Below are 18,672 nucleotides of genomic sequence, written 5' to 3' on the forward strand. Positions count from 1 at the left end.
AGACACGGAATCGCTGGCACAAAGGGCATTGGATTTGGTCTCCATTACTAGATTCCCCTAGGGGCAGGGTGTATTCAACTACACCCATGTGGCCATCAAGGGACCCAGTGACCAGCCAGTCAGATTCATCAGCAGGAAGGGCTTCCACTCCCTCAACGTTCAACTGGTCTGTGACTACAACAGCATCCTGCAGGATCAGGGATATCCCTTGAAGAGATGGCTACTCACACCTTCATGTGACCCCGAGACAGAGACACAAATATGCGACAACCGAAGACATCTGCTCACTAGGACAGCCATTGAGCAGGCCATTGGACTGCTGAAGATACGGTTCCGGTGCTTGGACCAGTTGGGTGGTACCCTGCAATACAAACCTGCAAGGGTCTCACTCATTGTGGTGCACTCTCCGTAACATGGCCCTACATAGAGGTGTACGCCTTGAAGATGGTGACGCACTGGATGGACACAGCTCTTCAGAGGAAGAGGAGGAGCAGGACCTGGAAGAGGAGGAGAAACTTGCAGATCACAGAGGTGCCTTGGCTGCACAGGGAGGTGGCCAGGACCAGCACAGGACTTGAGGTTCCCGTCAGGATGCCATCAATGTCAGGGATCATCTGATTCAAGCTCGTTTCAGCTGAGCCCTTCTGACCAGGAGGTATGGCATGGTTTGGAGCTCACTTTGAGCTGCCTGTGAGAACACTTCCATTGCAGTTGCAGCCTGGAGCAGCTCAACTCTTACTGCCAATGAAGAGGTTTCACTGTCACCATTCAAAGACTCTTGCTCCCTTTCACTACTTCATCCTTCTTCTCCTGTACTACCATTATTAAAAGGAGACTCACACTTGGCTTCATGTGTCAAAATTTACATGAAACTACATAAGACAAAAAGTGCACATTTAAAAGTGTAAGAGACCCCTGTGACCCACTCACTGTTCTGCCCGATGCAGTGGCCTCTGTTTTTGGTCACTTCTATGTGGTGCTCCCCTTGTTGCCTTTGAGAACTTGGAGGCAGCTTGCTCACTTGTCTCTGCTTGCACCTGAGCTGCACATGGCATCCCCTCAGACATTCCTGAGCCATCAGTGTCACTGACCCATCAAGGCTACATAGAACAGTATGCATCCTGTGAACTTCAATGCATAGTTCCTACATGCACTCCAAGCGATGCTGCATATGGCTCTCCATGAGGTTGCCCACTCTCTCTCATTGGAGGAGCTCATGAATTCAAAGCCCTCAGCTATGATGGCACACATGATTTGGATGGACTCCTCCATTCTCAGTCCATGACCCTGCACTGCTTCAGGGAACTCCAACATGTGGAAGCACATCTGTTGATGCTGGTCTAGGTAGAGCCTCCTTTCCTCAGACTCCTGAGGCCCTGCTTCTGTGCCTGGTTGAACAGGGCTGTGTCTGTCCTCCCTCCTCTAAGGGTAACTGCCCACAGCTGCCTCTGTCTCTGACACCCCATCCTGCACACTAGTGCCACACATCACCCAGTGCCACTCTATCTAACCACGCACAAGGACCCACTGAGGTGACTGTACCTCTGCTGGTGGAGGGTACGCTTGTGAGGTGTGATGGTGCTTGGTCTGAGCACTGCTGTGGCTGCGCTAATCCCGGTGATGGCCTAATTGCCTTGTCGTCTGCACCTGTGGGAGACACAAGAAGGGATCATGGGAACTAGCCTTGGCGAGCAGAAGCCTCTGCAGTGCTGAGGCCTCCCAATGCATCTCAGTCTTCAGTATACTGTCGGACGGGTTAGAGTGCAATGTACCCCCTTAATGAACGCATTGCACTCTCTAGTCACCATCTCCATCATGGATACTCATTTTGCCTTGTCCAACTTCCTCATGGTCAGCAAACCTGGTGGTATCCATGGTTCCGTCCTCCATGGTGGTGATAACGTGCAGGTATGGGATCCCTCCTCCTGTCTGGGCCCTCTCACTTGCATTGTGGGCCCATTTCTCCTGCAAGGACAAAAGAGAGTGAGGTAAGGCATGTGTGTGGGGGTGTGGGGAAGCATTGTGCTGCTGCAGATCAATGAGACATGACACCATTTGAACCAAGTATTGGTATGTAATAAAAACAAAAAAGTGCTGGAAATGCTCAGCAGGATCTCTTAGAGTTTGTGGACCTTCTTCATGGTAATCAACACCTAAACCTAAGCTTACCTTTTCCCTTTACAGATTCTAGACCTGGTGTGAATGCTTGCAAGTTTCCCCTCCCCCGATTGCTTCATTCAAGTGCAAATTGGATTGATTTCTTTCAGAAAGTAATATTTTGGGTCTAGAATATGAGTAATTTGAGATGACATGTGGTGAGTGTAACATGCTTGGGAGGAACAGGTGACACTGGGCGGCGCAGTGGTTAGCACTACAGCTGCAGCGACCCGGGTTCGGTTCTGGGTACTGTCTGTGCGGAGTTTGCAACTTCTCCCTGTGACCGCGTGGGTTTCCGCCGGGTGCTCCGGTTTCCTCCCACAGGCAAAGATTTGCAGGTTGATAGGTAAATTGGCCATTGTAAATTACCCCTAGTGTAGGTAGGTGGTAGGAGAATGGTGGGGATGTGATGGGGAATATGGGATTAATGTAGGATTAGTATAAATGGATGGTTGTTGGTCAGCACAGACTTGGTGGGCCGAAGGGCCTGTTTCAGTGCTGTATCTCTAAGTGTAGAGGAAGTAAGGGACTCAACTGGAGCCATGGGCAAGAGAATTTTGCTCGTGTTGGATGGGAGCTGTCCAACGACCAAAATGTCGGTGGCGATCCCGCCTCCGCCAGGCCTGGGGATCCAGACCGGATTTTACGGTCCCCAGGCCTTAATTGGTCTTAGGCGGGACTACCACCTCATTGAGGCAGGAAGTCCCACTTAATGGAGCTTCAGGCCAATCAGCGGGCCGGCAGCACTTTGTCCCAGCAATGTCACCGGGAATGGTGGCCACTGCAGGTACTGCAACCAAGCTTCAAGATCAAGATGAAGGAGAGGACGGAAAAGAGGTAAGTTTTTTGGGCCTTACCGGGAGTGATCAGTCTGGTTCTGGTGAGGCAAGTGGGGGGGGGTCGATTGGGGTGTGAGCAGGGAGCGGGTTGGACATTGGGGGCGGGTTGGGGCATCAGGGGCAGCCCTCTGTGCCCGATCAGGAGGGGTGGCCCCCCCCAGGCCATCAGAAGGCCGCCTACTGGCGGCTTTTCTCAGGCCTGGGCCGCCCGCCTGCCAATGATAAATCCCCGTTGCGGTGGGTGGAGGCCCTTAAGTGGCTGTTAACTGGCCGTTTAAGGGCCTTGATTGGCAAGAAATGGCAGGGCAGGCCATTTCTTGCCGCCACGGCTGCCCCATGTGAAATGATGGAAGAAGCGGGTCGGGAGGGCCCCCCCCCCCCGAGTCTCCCACTCCATTTTACACTCCCCCCCCTCACCCCGTGCTGTTTGGGGGAGGTATAAAATTCAAGCCATGGTTTCTCCACCACTTGGCATTTTCCTCGCCTCATGTCTGGGTCTGTTGTGGACTAATTGATAGAGATTGTTTGCTGTGACTAGTCAGCAGTTCCCATCATTGTATCATGTGATCAGCAGAATGGTAGAAGATGAACTAGTTGTTCTTGGCCTTTATTCAGTGAGCAATCCCAATGTTTGTAATGTTGCCATTGGTGCTAGTCCCTGATTAAAGATGGAATATGAGACTGCAAGGAGCAGTTGAAATAAATACCACAGATATGTTTAAGCGGAAGCTAGATAAACACATGAAGGAGAAAGGAATAGAAGGATATGTTGATGGAGCTAGATGAATAAGGGTGGGAGGAGACTTGTGTGGAGCACAAACACCGGTATGGACCTGTTGGGCCAAATGGCCTGTTTCTGTGCCATAAATACAATGTAACATTGTGTATATTTTACTGTCCAATATGGATAACTGTCAGTTTCTTTTGTAAATTTTAAAATTCAAAAACTTTTAAAATGTGCCATTAGCATTCTTGTGCCTAAAAAAATCTTAACTTTAAGACCGTCCTTGAAGGCCTGCAAAAATGCTCAACTAGCCGAAATTTGCAATGGTGATTAATTCGATATGGGGGCATGGTAAAAAAAAAAAGAACCATAGAACCATAGAAAAATTGTGGCACAGAAAGAGGCCATTCAGCCTGCCATGCCCGTGCTGGCCGAGAAAAGTAGCCACCCAATCTAATTTCAACCTCCAACACCTGGTCCATAGCCTTGCAGGTTACAGCACTTCAGGTGCACGACCAGGTACCTTTTAAAGATAAGTTTTGTAGGCGGGGCCAACTTCTAGCATTTTTTTTTAAACTAGCCCAAAAGGTTGCAGAAAAGTGGGGCTGGATTTTACAGACCCAGACGCTGGGTTTCGTGGCAGTGTGGGGCAGGAAAATGCCTCCAGGACAGGGCCGCCACACACCCTGACGGCGGGAGGGCCTGGCCCAATATTGCCGGCGACAGCAAGGCCTCATGGAGGCCCCGCCACCGCTTGGCAATGGGATCTCCATTTGCATATTTAAATAAATTAAAATACATTCTTTAATCGTACTTACGCTGCTGCCTTCCGTCCTGCTGCTGGCTGGCACTCCCTCGCCTTCGTGTCGGGGGAAACAAGGCAGAACACTTGTGGGGACGGGGAGGAGGTACGTTACTCAGTGCGGGGGTGGCGGGAGCTGGGTCAAAGTAACATCATTGGTGTAGGGGATGGTGGGAAGGGTTTGACATTAAAGTTTATGCACTTGTGGGGAGGAAGATCAGGTGGACAAGGTAAGTGTTTTGGTGGGGAAGAGGGCAAGTTATTAATTTATGGTTTTTAGGGGCATTGAGAAAGGGGCAAAATAAATGTATTTAACTTTTTTCATTCACTGTATCTTTAAATATCTAAATTTAACGGTAGGGCTCAGAGCCCTTTAAAAATGGTGTCAGCGCCTGCGCACAGGCAGCTGATGCCATTGCCAGGGACGGAAAGCCCACCTGCTCCACGTGATCGGGGGCCGGCCCACCCCAGCTATTTAAATGAGTTGCCGCGCTTAGCATCGCGGTGGCTCCCCGACATGCAGCCCGTCATTGTTTGCAACCGCCGCAAATTTCAGTGGTGGGATTATAAAATTCAGTCTTTGATTTGCGCTAAATTTAATTTAAACTTAAAATTCCTTGATCTTTTCTGCTAGTTTGACTGGTTTCAGGCGAATTGTGCTTGAAAAAACTAGTGCAACCTAGTGAAAACTCTTGCCCTACATCTAGAAAATCTTCAAGCAGGGTGGTGGTGAGGGGAAAGTTCATAATATACATGGATAATGCAGGCCAGATCAACCAAATGACCTTTGTTTGCTCGCGACTTAATTATGATTGTTGCAGGATAAGCATCTAGAAGAAGGTTTAAATTTATATTTGGAAACTGCAGAAAGAATTAAGTGCTTTTATACATTGCATAGAGACACTTATTTTATAAAATACTGCTTTCTACTTACAGGGACTGGTGGACTTGATTGCTGTAACTGTACCATATGATTGTGTACCAAATCATAAGGTGAGATGTGGAGTGTTATACTGTACTAAACCTTAATGATTATACTTGAACATTTACTTACAGGTACACTAACCTTGTAAGGTAAACTTTAATGAGAACACAAAAGTCCGAGTGTATCAGGCCTGTGTCCTCAGTACCTTGCTCTATGGCAGCGAGGCCTGGACAACGTATGTCAGCCAAGAGCGAAGTCTCAATTCATTCCATCTTCGCTGCCTCCGGAGAATACTTGGCATCAGGTGGCAGGACCATATCTCCAACACAGAAGTCCTCGACACGGCCAACATCCCAGCTTATACACACTACTGAGTCAACGGCGCTTGAGATGGCTTGGCCATGTGAGCCGAATGGAAGATGGCAGGATCCCCAAAGACACATTGTACAGCGAGCTCGCCACTGGTATCAGACCCACCGGCCGTCCATGTCTCCGCTTTAAAGACGTCTGCAAATGCGACATGAAGTCCTGTGACATTGCTCACAAGTCATGGGAGTCAGTTGCCAGCGTTTGCCAGAGCTGGCGGGCAGCCATAAAGGCGGGGCTAAAGTGTGGCGAGTCGAAAAGACTTAGCAGTTGGCAGGAAAAAAGACAGAAGCACAAGGGGAGGGCCAACTGTGTAACAGCCCCGACAAACAAATTTTTCTGCAGCACCTGTGGAAGAGCCTGTCACTCTAGAATTGGCCTTTATAGCCACTCCAGGCGCTGCTCCACACACCACTGACCAGAACACTTACCCATTGTGTCTCGAGATAAGGAGGCCAAAGAGAATGAGAATATATTTATAAATACTTTGATGTTCAACACGATATATCAAAGATTTGAAATTGATTTAAGAGCATCACATTTGATTTGAGAACTAAACATTGCATGTGGTGTTGGCAGAGGAGAGTGACGGTAAATGGTAAATTTTATCCATAATTAGAGTATGAGAATTATTTTGATTGAAAACACTTCCTAGTTCCTTTATTTCTCGGAATGACATGCTTTCCCTTTGGTTAAATATGTAGGGTGTTCCATATTGTTGGCAGTCACTCTAGTCATCAGTGTTGTTCTACCAACCCAACCAGCTGATTGTGGGCTTCTGTGGATGGCATTGATCCTGTTAGTTTCTCTTTTCTTCAAAATGCAGTTCAAGCAGTCTAAAGTCTATCTCAATCCTCTGGCAGTGACCTAGCCAAGACTACTGAAATTCATGTAAAAAGAAAAAGTCAAAAACCAGTTGAGATTTAGATTTGAAATTGTAATCTTGAGAGTTTAAAGTTGGAAAGTCTGTCAAAAAAAGCTATAAACCAAAATTGGTAGAACGTTTTCAGTACCTAGATCACACTCACTGTGTTAACTCCTGGTAATTTTGTTTAGGATCTCTGGGCCCAGAAACTGATCAGAAATCTTTGTTCTTTCAGACTGACACTTTAGGGAATGAAATCTCAAAAGCAAATGAAGATTCCTTACAGGAAAAACTAACAAAAATCAAGGTACAGATAAAATAAATGATTTCCTTTTTGCAAAGAGATGCAAACATTCTTCAAGTTGTAAGTATTGAAACCATTAGAAACACTGAAGATTTTTTCCATATTGAATTGTTCATTTACGAGGAGTATAACAGGTTATCATAGAATCTTGCAGCAATGAAGGGGCTAATTAGCTGATCAGCTCTTTGAAAGAGCTGTCCAATTTAGTCCCATATCCCAGCTTTCTTCCCCACAATCCTGCCAATTAGTTCTCTTCAAGTACAATTGCCTTTTTGAAAGTTCCTATGGAATCTGTTGCCATCATCTTTTCAGGTAGTGTGTTCCAGATCATAACAGCCCTTGGTGTGAAATTATTTCTCCATATTTCCCTACTAGTTCTTTTGCCAGTTATTTTAAATCTACGTTCTCTGGTTATCAACCTACTTGTCAGAGGAAACTGTTTCTCCCTACTTGCTCTATCAAAGCCACTCATAATTTAGAATACTTCTATTGGGTCTCCTTTTAACCTATTCTGCTCTCCACTTTCTTCAATCTTTCCACATAACTGAAATCCCTCATCCCTGGTATCATACTGGTAAACCTCTTCTGTACTCTCTCCAAGGCCTTGACATCCTTCCTAAAGTGTGATGCCCAGAACAGTGCACAAGACTCCAGCGGAGACCTAATCAATGATTTGTAAAGATTTAGCATGAGTTCCTTGTTTTTGTATTCATTGTCCCTATTTACAAAGCTACGAATACCATATGCTTTCTTAACTGCCTTATCAACTTGCTCTGTCACCCTCAAGGAATTGTGAATATGCACCCCCAGATCCCTCTGCTCTTGCACTCCCCTTAAAATAGTGCCATTTAGATTATACTGCATCTCCATGTTGTTTCTTGCAAAGTGCGTAACTACACACTTACCTGCTTTAAATTGCATCTTCCATGTGTCTGCTCATTTCACTGGTTTGTCCATGTCCTCCTGAAGTCTGCTACTGTCCTACTCGCTATGAACTATGTTGGCACGTTTTGTATCAAATGCAAACTTCGAAATTGTACTCCCTATACCCAAGTCCAGGTCACTTATATATAACAAGAAAGCAATGGGCCTAATACTGACCTCTGAGGGCGCCCACTGCATACTTCCCTACAGTCAGAAAAACATCCATTCATCACCATCTCCTATCCTTAGCCAAATTCATACCCAAGTTATCATCATTTTTTATACCATGTGCCTCAATTTTCTGAATAAGTTTTTTATCTGGTGCTATATCAAATGCCTTTGAAAGTCCATTTATACAAGATCTACTGCACTAACATCATCTATGTTCTCTGTTACTTCATTAAAGAACTCAATCAAGTCAGTCAGACACTATTTGCCTTTAATAAATCCATGCTGGCCGTTGCTTATTGACCCACCTTCTCCAAGTGAGAATTGCTTTTGTCCAACAGTTGTATCAATCTATATTCAAATTAATACAATGCAAGTATTGCAATGGGGTGGCACAGTGGCGCAGTGGGGCGGCGCAGTGGTTAGCACCGCAGCCTCACAGCTCCAGCGACCCGGGTTCAATTCTGGGTACTGCCTGTGTGGAGTTTGCAAGTTCTCCCTGTGTCTGCATGGGTTTTCTCCGGGTGCTCCGGTTTCCTCCCACAAGCCAAAAGACTTGCAGGTTGGTAGGTAAATTGGCCATTATAAATTGCCCCTAGTATAGGTAGGTGGTAGGGAAATATAGGGACAGGTGGGGATGTGGTAGGAATATGGGATTAGTGTAGGATTAGTATAAATGGGTGGTTGATGGTCGGCACAGACTCGGTGGGCCGAAGGGCCTGTTTCAGTGCTGTATCTCTAAACTCTAAACTAAACTAAACTAAATCACTACAGTGCAAAATAACAGCAGGAATGTTAATTGCAGAATTTTTTTGTATTACACAAGGTGAAATCTGACAGTGACTGGAGGGAAAAACATAGGGCTGAAAATTCATTTGCATAGCACCATTTGAAAGCAGTACTACGGAGACTTGCATCGATTCCCCAGGACAAACAGCACCACGGACTGCTATCTGAGCAGCCCGTGTGACTTGTGCAGGTTTCTTCATTGACATCATTGAAGAAACCTGCATGGACTAGTTCACGGGGCTGTCTACACCTGGGGAATCTACATAGCCTATGTAACGCTCCTTTGAAGCAGCACCATACAATCAAATTTTTAGCCCATAGTTCTTACTATTTTCTGTATTTGTGAATATAGATTGGTACAAGTAAACTACTGTCTTGCATTGAAGGAGACCTTGGGCAGCAGTGTGGAATGAAGTGGATGAACAGCTATAGCATTTGACAATGGTCTCTAATAGTTTTCCCATCCCTGATGTTAGACTGATTGGCCTGTATTTACCAGGTTTATCCCACTCCTCTATGAACAGGGGTGTAACATTTGCAATCCTTTGGTCCTCTGGCACCACTCCCATATCCAAGGAGGTTTGAAAGGTTGTGGTCAGAGCTTTCTAGCTCTACCTTAGCTTCCCTCAGCAAGCTTGGATGCATCCCATTTGGGCCAGTGATTTGTTAATTTTGGTGATGACAGCCTATATAGTACTTCCTTTCTATCTATTTTTATTTTATTCAATATCTCTACTCCCTCCTCCTCTACTGCAGCATTAACGTCATCCTTTTCTTTTGTGAAGACAGATGCAAAGTACTCATTCAGGACCTCAGCCATGTCCTCTGTCTCCACAATAAGATTTCTATTTTTGTCCCTAATAGGCCCCCTATTCCTTTATCTATCCTCTTACGACATTTCCACACTGACACTAAGACCACCTATATCCACCTCCACAACACCGCCCCGCCGCAGCGTATTTGTTGCTGAAACCCTCATCCCTGTCTTTGTTAACTTTGGACTTGACTATTCCAATGTACTTCTGGCCTCCTACATTCTATTCTCTGTAAACTTGAGGATATTGAAAAGTCTGCTGCCCTTTTCCTAACTTGCACTAAGTCCCATTCACCCATCACCCCTGTGCTCACTGAACTACATTGGGTCCCGATCAAACAATGCCTCGTTTTTAAAATTCTCATCCTCGTTTTCAAACCCCTCCATGGCCTTGCCCCTCCCTATCTCTCTAATCTCCTCCAGCCATACAATCTTCCAAGATATCTGATCTCCTCTAATTACAGTCTCTTGAGCATCCCAATTTTAATTGCTCCAGCATTGATGGCCTTGTCTTCAGCTGCCAAGGCCCGAACCTCTGGAATTCCCTCCCTAAACCCCTTCGCCTCTCTACCTCTCTTTCTTCCTTTAATATGCTCCTAATCGACCTCTTTGACTAAGCTTTTGGCTATTTACCCTAATTTCATCTTATGTGGCTTGATCTAATTTTGCTTTCTTATGCACCCATAAAACACTTTGGGACATTTTATTACACTAAAGCTGCAATATAAATACAAGTTGTCGTTAAGATAAAAAGAGGTTAGAAGACTGGTTGGAGCTAAAAAGAAATAATAAAGGATTTAATAAATACATAAAAATAAAAGAATAGTTTAGAAAAGGGTTGGGCTGATTAGAGATAAAAAGGACATTCTCAAATGGAGGATGAAGGAATGGTGAAGATTCTAAATCAGTTTATTACCTTAGGGAAGTCAAATAACAAATGCTGTGATCACAAACTTTCAAACAGCATCTGATATGGTATTTGGGCCAGAATGTGGAGGGTTGTTAATATAATACCTTTTCTTTACAAGGGAAAAGGGGTTTAACCAGGTAATTCTGGACCAGTTACCATAATATTGATAACGTGTAAACTTCTAGGTACCTTAATGTAGGGTATAATTGGTACTCACTTAGAAAGAGATGGGTTAATTAAGAACAACGAACAAAAATTTCTAAAAAAGCAATTGTGTGTGACAACTTTATTAGTGTTCTTTGAGAAAATGACAGTGTGTATTATTAATAAAGGCAATGCAATGTATGTTATAGGTGCTGCAAAGGAGGTTTATTGATAAAATTCAGGAGCACAATATTAAACACAGATTGGAACTGGTTAAAGGATACACAATAAACAGTAGTCGCCAATGAATATATTCCAGACTGGAGAAAGACAAACAGTGGTGTCTCCCAGGGATCCATATTGGAATCATTGCTCTTCTCAATATATATAAATAATCTTGTCTTGGGTACCTGGGCACAATATCAACATTTATAGATAACATAAAATAGAGAGTGTGGCTAATGTGATTATAAGTGAATTCAGAAGGACATGGCTTAGTAGCTTAGACAGATAAATGTCAGATGAAACTTAATGCAGAGAAATGTTAAGCGTTAAGTTTTTGGAGATAGAATAAGGACAGAATGTACACACTAAATATTACACTTTAAAAAGAAGTAGAGGAGCAACAAGATTTAACAATTTAGATATGTAAATCTTTAAAAATGGGAGGGCAAGTTGATAAAGTTGCTTTTTTTTATAAATAACATTATAGAATATAAAAGCACAGAGATAATGTTAAATGTATATAAGTCATTAGTTAGGCCGCAGTGAGAATATTGAATTCAGTTTTGGATGCCTTATCAAAGGAAACTTGTCAAGGTCATGGAGAGGATGCAGAAGAATTTTATTAACATGATACCAGAGTTAGTTATGAGGAGAGATCAGAGGAACTGAGGGTCTTTTTATTGGAGCAAAGTAGGTTAAGAGGAGCAAAAGCAAAATACTGTGGATGCTGGAAATCTGAAACACAAACAGACATGCTGGAAATACTCAACAGGTCAGGCAGCATCTGTGGGGAGAAAAGCAGAGTTCAGATGTTTGGGTTAAGAGGAGAGCTGATAGAGGTATTTCATGTTTATGAGGAGTTTTGATAAGGCCAATGAGGAAAAACTATTAAAACCTGTCGGTGAGTCAGTAATGAGAATACATAAATTAAAGATTATTACAGAAAGTAAAAGGGAGAGGTATTGTTTTTCTTTACACTGTGGATTGTTATGACAAGGGATGCCCTACCAGAACAAGTGATGAAAGCAGAATCCGTAAGAGTTTTTAAAAGGAAAATTGATACATATTTGTAAAAAAAAAAATGGGAAAAGGGAAGGGAATATGACTTTTTAGAGGGTCAGCAGAGGCACAAAATGCTGAAGAGCCTCCATCTTTGCTGTAAGATTCTATGATCCTATATTCTTATCCCAGAATGTATCTGTGCAGTAATTTATTTATGCCTATTGTTGATGGAGAACTAAATTTAAAGGTAATAAAGGAATTGAACTATAGTAGATTGAACCATTAATAGCAAAACTTCACAATTATCCATTCGTCACTTTTCTGTATTTTGTAACCTGTATTCTTTTTGTAAAACATTTCATGTTTTTAGATCACTCTGAGTACTTCAGCCTGCTTCAGATATTTCCCTACTAAATGAAACCTCCAACAAGTTTAATAGCAGGTTCTTTTTTTTCATACCTGTACATAGGTATATTTCTGGGGGAAAGTTGAATCAAATATAAACTGTAATTAACTGATGTTGCATTTGACTTGGGAGTTTTTAATACTGTCTGCCATTGAAAGGAAGAATCGTGGGCTGGATTTTCAATTCCCACTGAGAGCGGGGACGGTAATGAGTGCAATTTGAAGATTGCGTTCCCGGAGTTCGGCACTGGGTCCTGTCTCCTCTGGAACGAGATCCTATTTTTAAACTTTAGCTGGCAGGGAGGGAACCAGTTAGGCTCCTGCGTCCAATTATTTGCCTGTTGAGCTGATTAAAGAGCTCAATAACAGGTTTATCAAGATTAGGGAGTTATTTTTAAATGCTGGGAACAGGGAAAACACCCTGGGGGAACATGGCAGGATAGTGAGGATGTGAACATTGTGGAGGGAGAAAAGGGAAAAGAAAATGGCTGTTTAATTTAAGGCAGAGGCAGCAAATAAAGTTTAGTTGCCTCAGATATGTCTCATTGTGGATATTGCTGCAGATGTAGGAGTTAAATGTTAGAGTGGAGATTGACATGAGACTGGATAGGGAAATGAACCCACTGGCATCACTGTGGCAGCTAGGCTTGGCAGGGGAAGGCCTGGTGAGCGTTAAAGGCCCAGCTGATGGAGAGCGGATGGGAAAACTCTGACATTGGACAGAGCAGCAAGGATGAGCTGCTGCAGATGCAACCTCCTGGACAGCTGGAGACCAGAGGAGCACAGCGGGGGGCTGCAAGGGGAGGAAGGCGCTACCCAAGGGATCGGGTGCAAACCCCAAGAGTCAGCTACCTGGAAATGCCACAGCACTGCTGAAATAGGAGGCTGTGCCTATACAGGCAGATGGTCTCGCTCCTGAGTGCTCTGATCCACAATGACCTGAGGACTCAGAGCCCCCATCATGGGCAATAAAAGTCTCAGGTGCCCCAAACTTCTATGTAAGTGGGTCATTCCAGGGATCAGCTGTGGACTTAGGTGGCATCTCAGTCAGCATCACATTAGGCCATCAGACATGTCACAGTTGCTCTTTTCAGGAGGGCAGGGACTACATCCACTTTGACACAGATGGGCCTGTGCTCGCACAGAGGGCATTAGATTTTGACACCATTGTTGGATTCCTTCAAATGCAGGGCAATCATCAATTGTACCCATTTGGCCATCAAAGCACCCAGTGACCGGCCAGTGAGATCCATCAACAGGAAGGGCTTCCACTCCCTCAATGTCCAAATGGTCCACAACCACAACAAGAGCTTCCTCCATGTGTGCGCTCACTTTCCTAACAGTTGTCATAACTCCTTCATCCTCCGGCAGTCCAGGCTGCCTCGGTACTTCACTGTATGCCCCAAAGTGCACAGCTGGCGCCAAGGAGACAAGGGAAATCCAATGAAGAGATGGCTACTGACCCATATGTGAGAGCCCAAAACAGAGGTACAGAGGTGAAACAATCAATGCCACCTGCTCAGCAGATTAAGTATTGAGCAGGCCATCAGATTTCTAAAGATGTGATTCTGGTGTCTGGATCAGTCGGGTGGCACCCTCCAATGCCCTCCTTCAAGGGTCTCTGTCATTGTGGTGGTCTACTGTGCTTTCCATAACATGGCCCTCCAGAGAGGTGTGGGCCTTGAGAACAGTGAGGCCCTGGAAGGAGACAACTCACTGGGGGTGGAGCAGAAGGTCAGAGAGGAGGAGGAAGAGTGGACAGAGGGAGATAACACTGAACAGAAAAGTGCCACTGCTGCACAAGAAGTTGGCCTCCTCCTGCCACCCTCTGGGAAGAGGGCTCCCTCCTCTCCCTCATGGCCTGCAGCATTAGATCCAGATGGGCATTGATGAAGCGAGGATCTGCCCTGCCCCTAGTGCCAGGCCTCCAGCTCCCCTGTGACATCTGACTTCCCTCTGGTGCTATGGAAGGCAGATCTGTCCCTTAGGACAACCAGAAGCCTCAGTGATGGCTGCTGTGGAAGTGAACATGAGCCCCACCTTGATCTGACCCACTGCATTTTTAATCCCACTGGCTCTAAGAGGACAGGAAACCTGTCTCCATGCCAATTAAGGCTTTCCCACTTGAAAATTGCAATCTGAACCAGCTTCTCAGAGGAGGCAGGATTCAGACCAAAAAAGGCCAGGCTTCTGTTTCCCGCCTCCTCTTTAAAAATCCAGCCCCATATTTTCCAGCACTAGAGAGATACAGCACTGAAACAGGCTGTTCGGCCCACCAAGTCTGTGCTGACCATCAATCACCCATTAATACTAATCCTACATTAATCTCATATTCCCTACCACATCCCCACCTTCCCTCAATTCTCCTACCACCTACCTACACTAGGGGCAATTTACAATGGCCAATTTTCCTATCAACCTGCAAGTCTTTGGCTGTGGGAGGAAACTGGAGCATCCAACGGAAACCCACGCGGTCACAGAGAGAACTTGCAAACTCTGCACAGGCAGTACCCAGAACCAAGCCCAGGTCACTGGAGCTGTGAGGCTGTGGTGCTAACCACTGCACCAGTGTGCCGCCCACTATTACCTTATGTTAGCCAGAAAGCAAAATCTTAGCTTCTAACAATAATATTTCTGCCCCTTGTAAAATCTCTGCCATCATTATTAACCATCCCGTTAATACCTTCATTTCGAAGAAACAAAATGTAATTTTATTTATGGAACCATTTTCGAAGTGTTTCCTGTATTGTATATATAAGGCAAGAACTTCCTCATATCCTCCTTTAGCAGTGTGCAGAACACTGAAGCTGATAGAAATGTACTTAGCACTGGATGCGAGAGATGGAGCTGTTTAAAACTCATGCCTGACATACTGCGAGGAACTGATTTTTTTTAAATTTTCACATTGGTGTCATACATTCATATGTCAAACATTCGATATACTTAGTTTTTATTGCCAATTTAAAAACAAGTTCTTGGACTTTTTCCAAATTTATTTTTAGTTAAGGAAAATGAAGAAAATCAGATGAAAAAGAAATCAACCACAAAAACATCTACATAAATTTGGAGAAAAAGAGTAAAAACAGTTTTTATTATGAACATTGCTAAAACTCAAATAAAACAAGTGAAGAATTTTAAATAGTCGTTTAACGGTACAGAACTTGAGTATTGCTGAAAATAAAGACATGCTGTCGAAGGTTTTCGTCTTGCACTCATCAGGACAACCCAGAAGAATAACCAATGTAAGGTAAAACAACAACTTATACTGCATGAGAAGAGTGCTGATTGGTTGGCAAGTGAACTCTGATTGGTGGAGGCATTTCTATGGAGAGTGCACCAGTTTATGGTGACTGACAGTTAACTGTCAGGCTTTTTGTTTGAAATTTAAACCAGGCAGCCTGTCTCTGGTCAAGGTATTGCCCTGAGGAATGAACCAGCGAATGGCTGTCACTTATTTTGATCAGCTGAAACAGGCGCAATGTTTCAGACAGTGAGAGTGAGTGTGTTCACTCAGACAGCAGGAAACAGCGAGAGCGGAGCCGGAGCACAAAGAGACCAGGAGAAAGAGAGAGAGTTCACTCAGACAGCGCCGGAGGTTTGAAAAATAGTCAACAGTGACATCACAGGAAAGCTGCAAGATGATTGGTTGGTGAGTAACTGCTGTTAGGGAATAACTCTAAATAGCTGGGTTCGTAACTAAAGTAAAGAGAAAGGTCTACAGTTCTTTTTTAATATAGTAAGTAGTGTTTTTTTTTGGGGGGGGGGAATTAAGGTTCCTGGTGTAAATCTAATTTTTGGGTAATTTAAGGGAGTAAAAACAGAGTGAAAAAAAACAAAGAGTGACATCGCAGGAAAACCGTAAGTTCATTGGTTGGTAAGTAACTGCTAATTTGAATTACCTATTCTAATTTGATTTCAGATTAAAGGTGAATAGGGGAAATATTTTACAGATTAAAAACTAATGACCAGTCGTAAATTTAAAAAATAAATTAAAATCTAATTAAATAAAATAGAAGCAGGGCTAGGCGATGTGTTGTACCTGCATGATGTGGGAGCTGGTGGACCCCTTTGTGGTTCCTGGTTAACTCCTCCGGAGCAAGTGTTGGCTGCTCGAGGAACTGCGGCTCAGAGTTAATGATCTGGAGTCTGAGCTTCGGACACTGCGACACATCAGGGAGGGGGAGAGTTACCTGGATGCTGTGTTTCAGGATGCAGTCACACCCCATAGATTAACTACCTTGAATTCGGCCCGTGGTCAGGGACAGGAAGGTGTGACTATGAATGAGGCAGGTAGAGGGATCCAGGACGTAGTGCTGCAGGAGCCTCAGCCCTTGTCCTTGTCCACCAGGTTCGAGATTCTTGCTTCCTGTGTGGACGAGAGCACTGACTGTCGGGAGGATGAGCAAACTGACCATAGCACCGTGGTACAGGGAGCCATTCAAGTGGGGGGAGAAAAGAGAAATGTAGTCGTAATTGGGGATAGTATAGTTAGGGGCATAGACACTGTTCTCTGTGGCCAGGATCGAGAGTTCCGAAGGCTCTGTTGCCTACCTGATGCCAGGGTTCAGGATATCTCATCTGGGCTGCAGAGGAACTTGGAGTGGGGGGGCAAAGATTCGGTTGTCGTGGTCCACGTAGGTATCAACGATATAGGTAGAACGAGGTTAGAGGTTCTGCTGAGGGAATATGAGCAGCTGGGGGCTAAATTAAAAAGCAGAACCAAAAAGGTGGTAATCTCCGGATTACTACCTGAACCACGAGCAAACTGGCAAAGGGTTAATAAGATTAAAGAGGTAAATGCGTGGCTCAAAGATTGGTGTGGGAGAAATGGGTTCGAATTCTTGGGACATTGGCACCAGTACTGGGGAAGGAGGGAGCTGTTCCGATGGGACGGGCTCCACTTGAATCATGCTGGGTCCAGAGTCCTGGCTAATCATATAACTAGGGCTGTAGATAGGGCTTTAAACTAAATAGTGGGGGGGAGGGTTCAATTGCACGGAAAAACAGGAAGTTAAAGGAGAAGGTAGGAGTGCAGGTTAGTGGTGAGGCTGATTGTTACCAAACTGCAAGAACTATACTGGTTAAACCAGAAGAGAGAAATAATAAACAGGTGAATGAAGCATCAGTGCTGAGGGACAGGTTAGGGGGTATAGCCCAAAAAGAGTTCTATATACAAATGCACGGAGTGTAAGAAATAAACTAGATGAGCTGCAGGTGCAAATTCAAATGGAAGATTATGATGTGGTGGCCATTGCGGAGACGTAGCTGCAGGATGGTCGGAACTGGGAACTAAATATACCTGGTTATAAAGTTTACAGGAGGGACAGGGGAAATGGCAGAGTGTGTGGAGTAGCCTTACTGATTAGAAATAATATCACCTCATTGGTGAGGGAGGATATAATGAGGGGAAAGCATCCAGTGGAGACCTTATGGGTAGAATTGAGGAACAGAAAAGGACCTAAAACTGTAATAGGTGTTGTGTATAGACCCCCTGGTAGCAGTTCTGAGGTGTTAGAATGTATAAATGCACAAATTAGGCAAGTGTGTAACAAAGGCAGAGTAGTATTAATGGGGGATTTTAACTTGCACATAGATTGGGAGAGGCAGACTAGCACCTGTCAGAAAGGAATTTCTGGAATGTGTCCGGGATAGTTTCCTACAGCAATATGTCCTAGATGTAACAAGAGTACAGGCAATATTAGATTTAGTTATGAGTAATGAGCCAAATTGAATTAGTAGCCTAACTGTGCGTCAACATTTATCAAATAGTGATCACAACATGATCGAATTCAAGGTAGCGTTTGAAAGTGAAAAGCACGAATCAGCTACTAGAATTTTAGACTTGGGTAAGGCTGACTTTACCGGGATGAGACAGAGACTGTCCACGGTAAACTGGGTAGATCTGTTAATGGGTCAAACGACTGAAGAACAGTGGAGAATATTTCAAGAAACATTTAATGAAATACAGAGTGAGTATATACCCCTGAGAGGAAAAAGCTCCACTTCACAGAAAAAACAGCCATGGACAACTAAAGAGATTAGGGATAGCATAAAACAAAAAGAAAGGGCTTACAAAAATGCAAAACGCAGCACAGATCCGGCCGAATGGGATCGATACAAAGACCAGCAAAGGGTCACAAAGCAGCTTATAAGAGCTACTAAAAGACATTATGAAAGGAAACTTGCAAGGGACATCAAAATCAATAAGAAGAAATCTTGTAGTTACATAAAGGGAAAGCAGGTGGTCAAGAACAATGTAGGCCCACTAAAAGCTGAAAATGAAGATATTGTCATTGATAATGGGGAAAT

The 18,672-nt window shown here is 44.3% G+C and overlaps 1 protein-coding gene across 1 annotated transcript in view; it reads left to right on the forward strand.

Annotated features, from left to right (window-relative positions):
* Window positions 1-18,672, forward strand: part of LOC137372375 (lactase/phlorizin hydrolase-like) — an 89,038-nt gene that overhangs the window by 13,226 nt on the left and 57,140 nt on the right. Inside the window, exons 3-4 of the mRNA XM_068036267.1 lie at window positions 5,459-5,515; window positions 6,914-6,985. Coding sequence (XP_067892368.1) covers window positions 5,459-5,515; window positions 6,914-6,985 — 129 coding nt within the window. The remainder of the gene's footprint in view (window positions 1-5,458; window positions 5,516-6,913; window positions 6,986-18,672) is intronic.

Source organism: Heterodontus francisci, chromosome 7, assembly GCF_036365525.1.
Source record: "Heterodontus francisci isolate sHetFra1 chromosome 7, sHetFra1.hap1, whole genome shotgun sequence".
Classification (NCBI taxonomy): Eukaryota; Metazoa; Chordata; class Chondrichthyes; order Heterodontiformes; family Heterodontidae; genus Heterodontus; species Heterodontus francisci.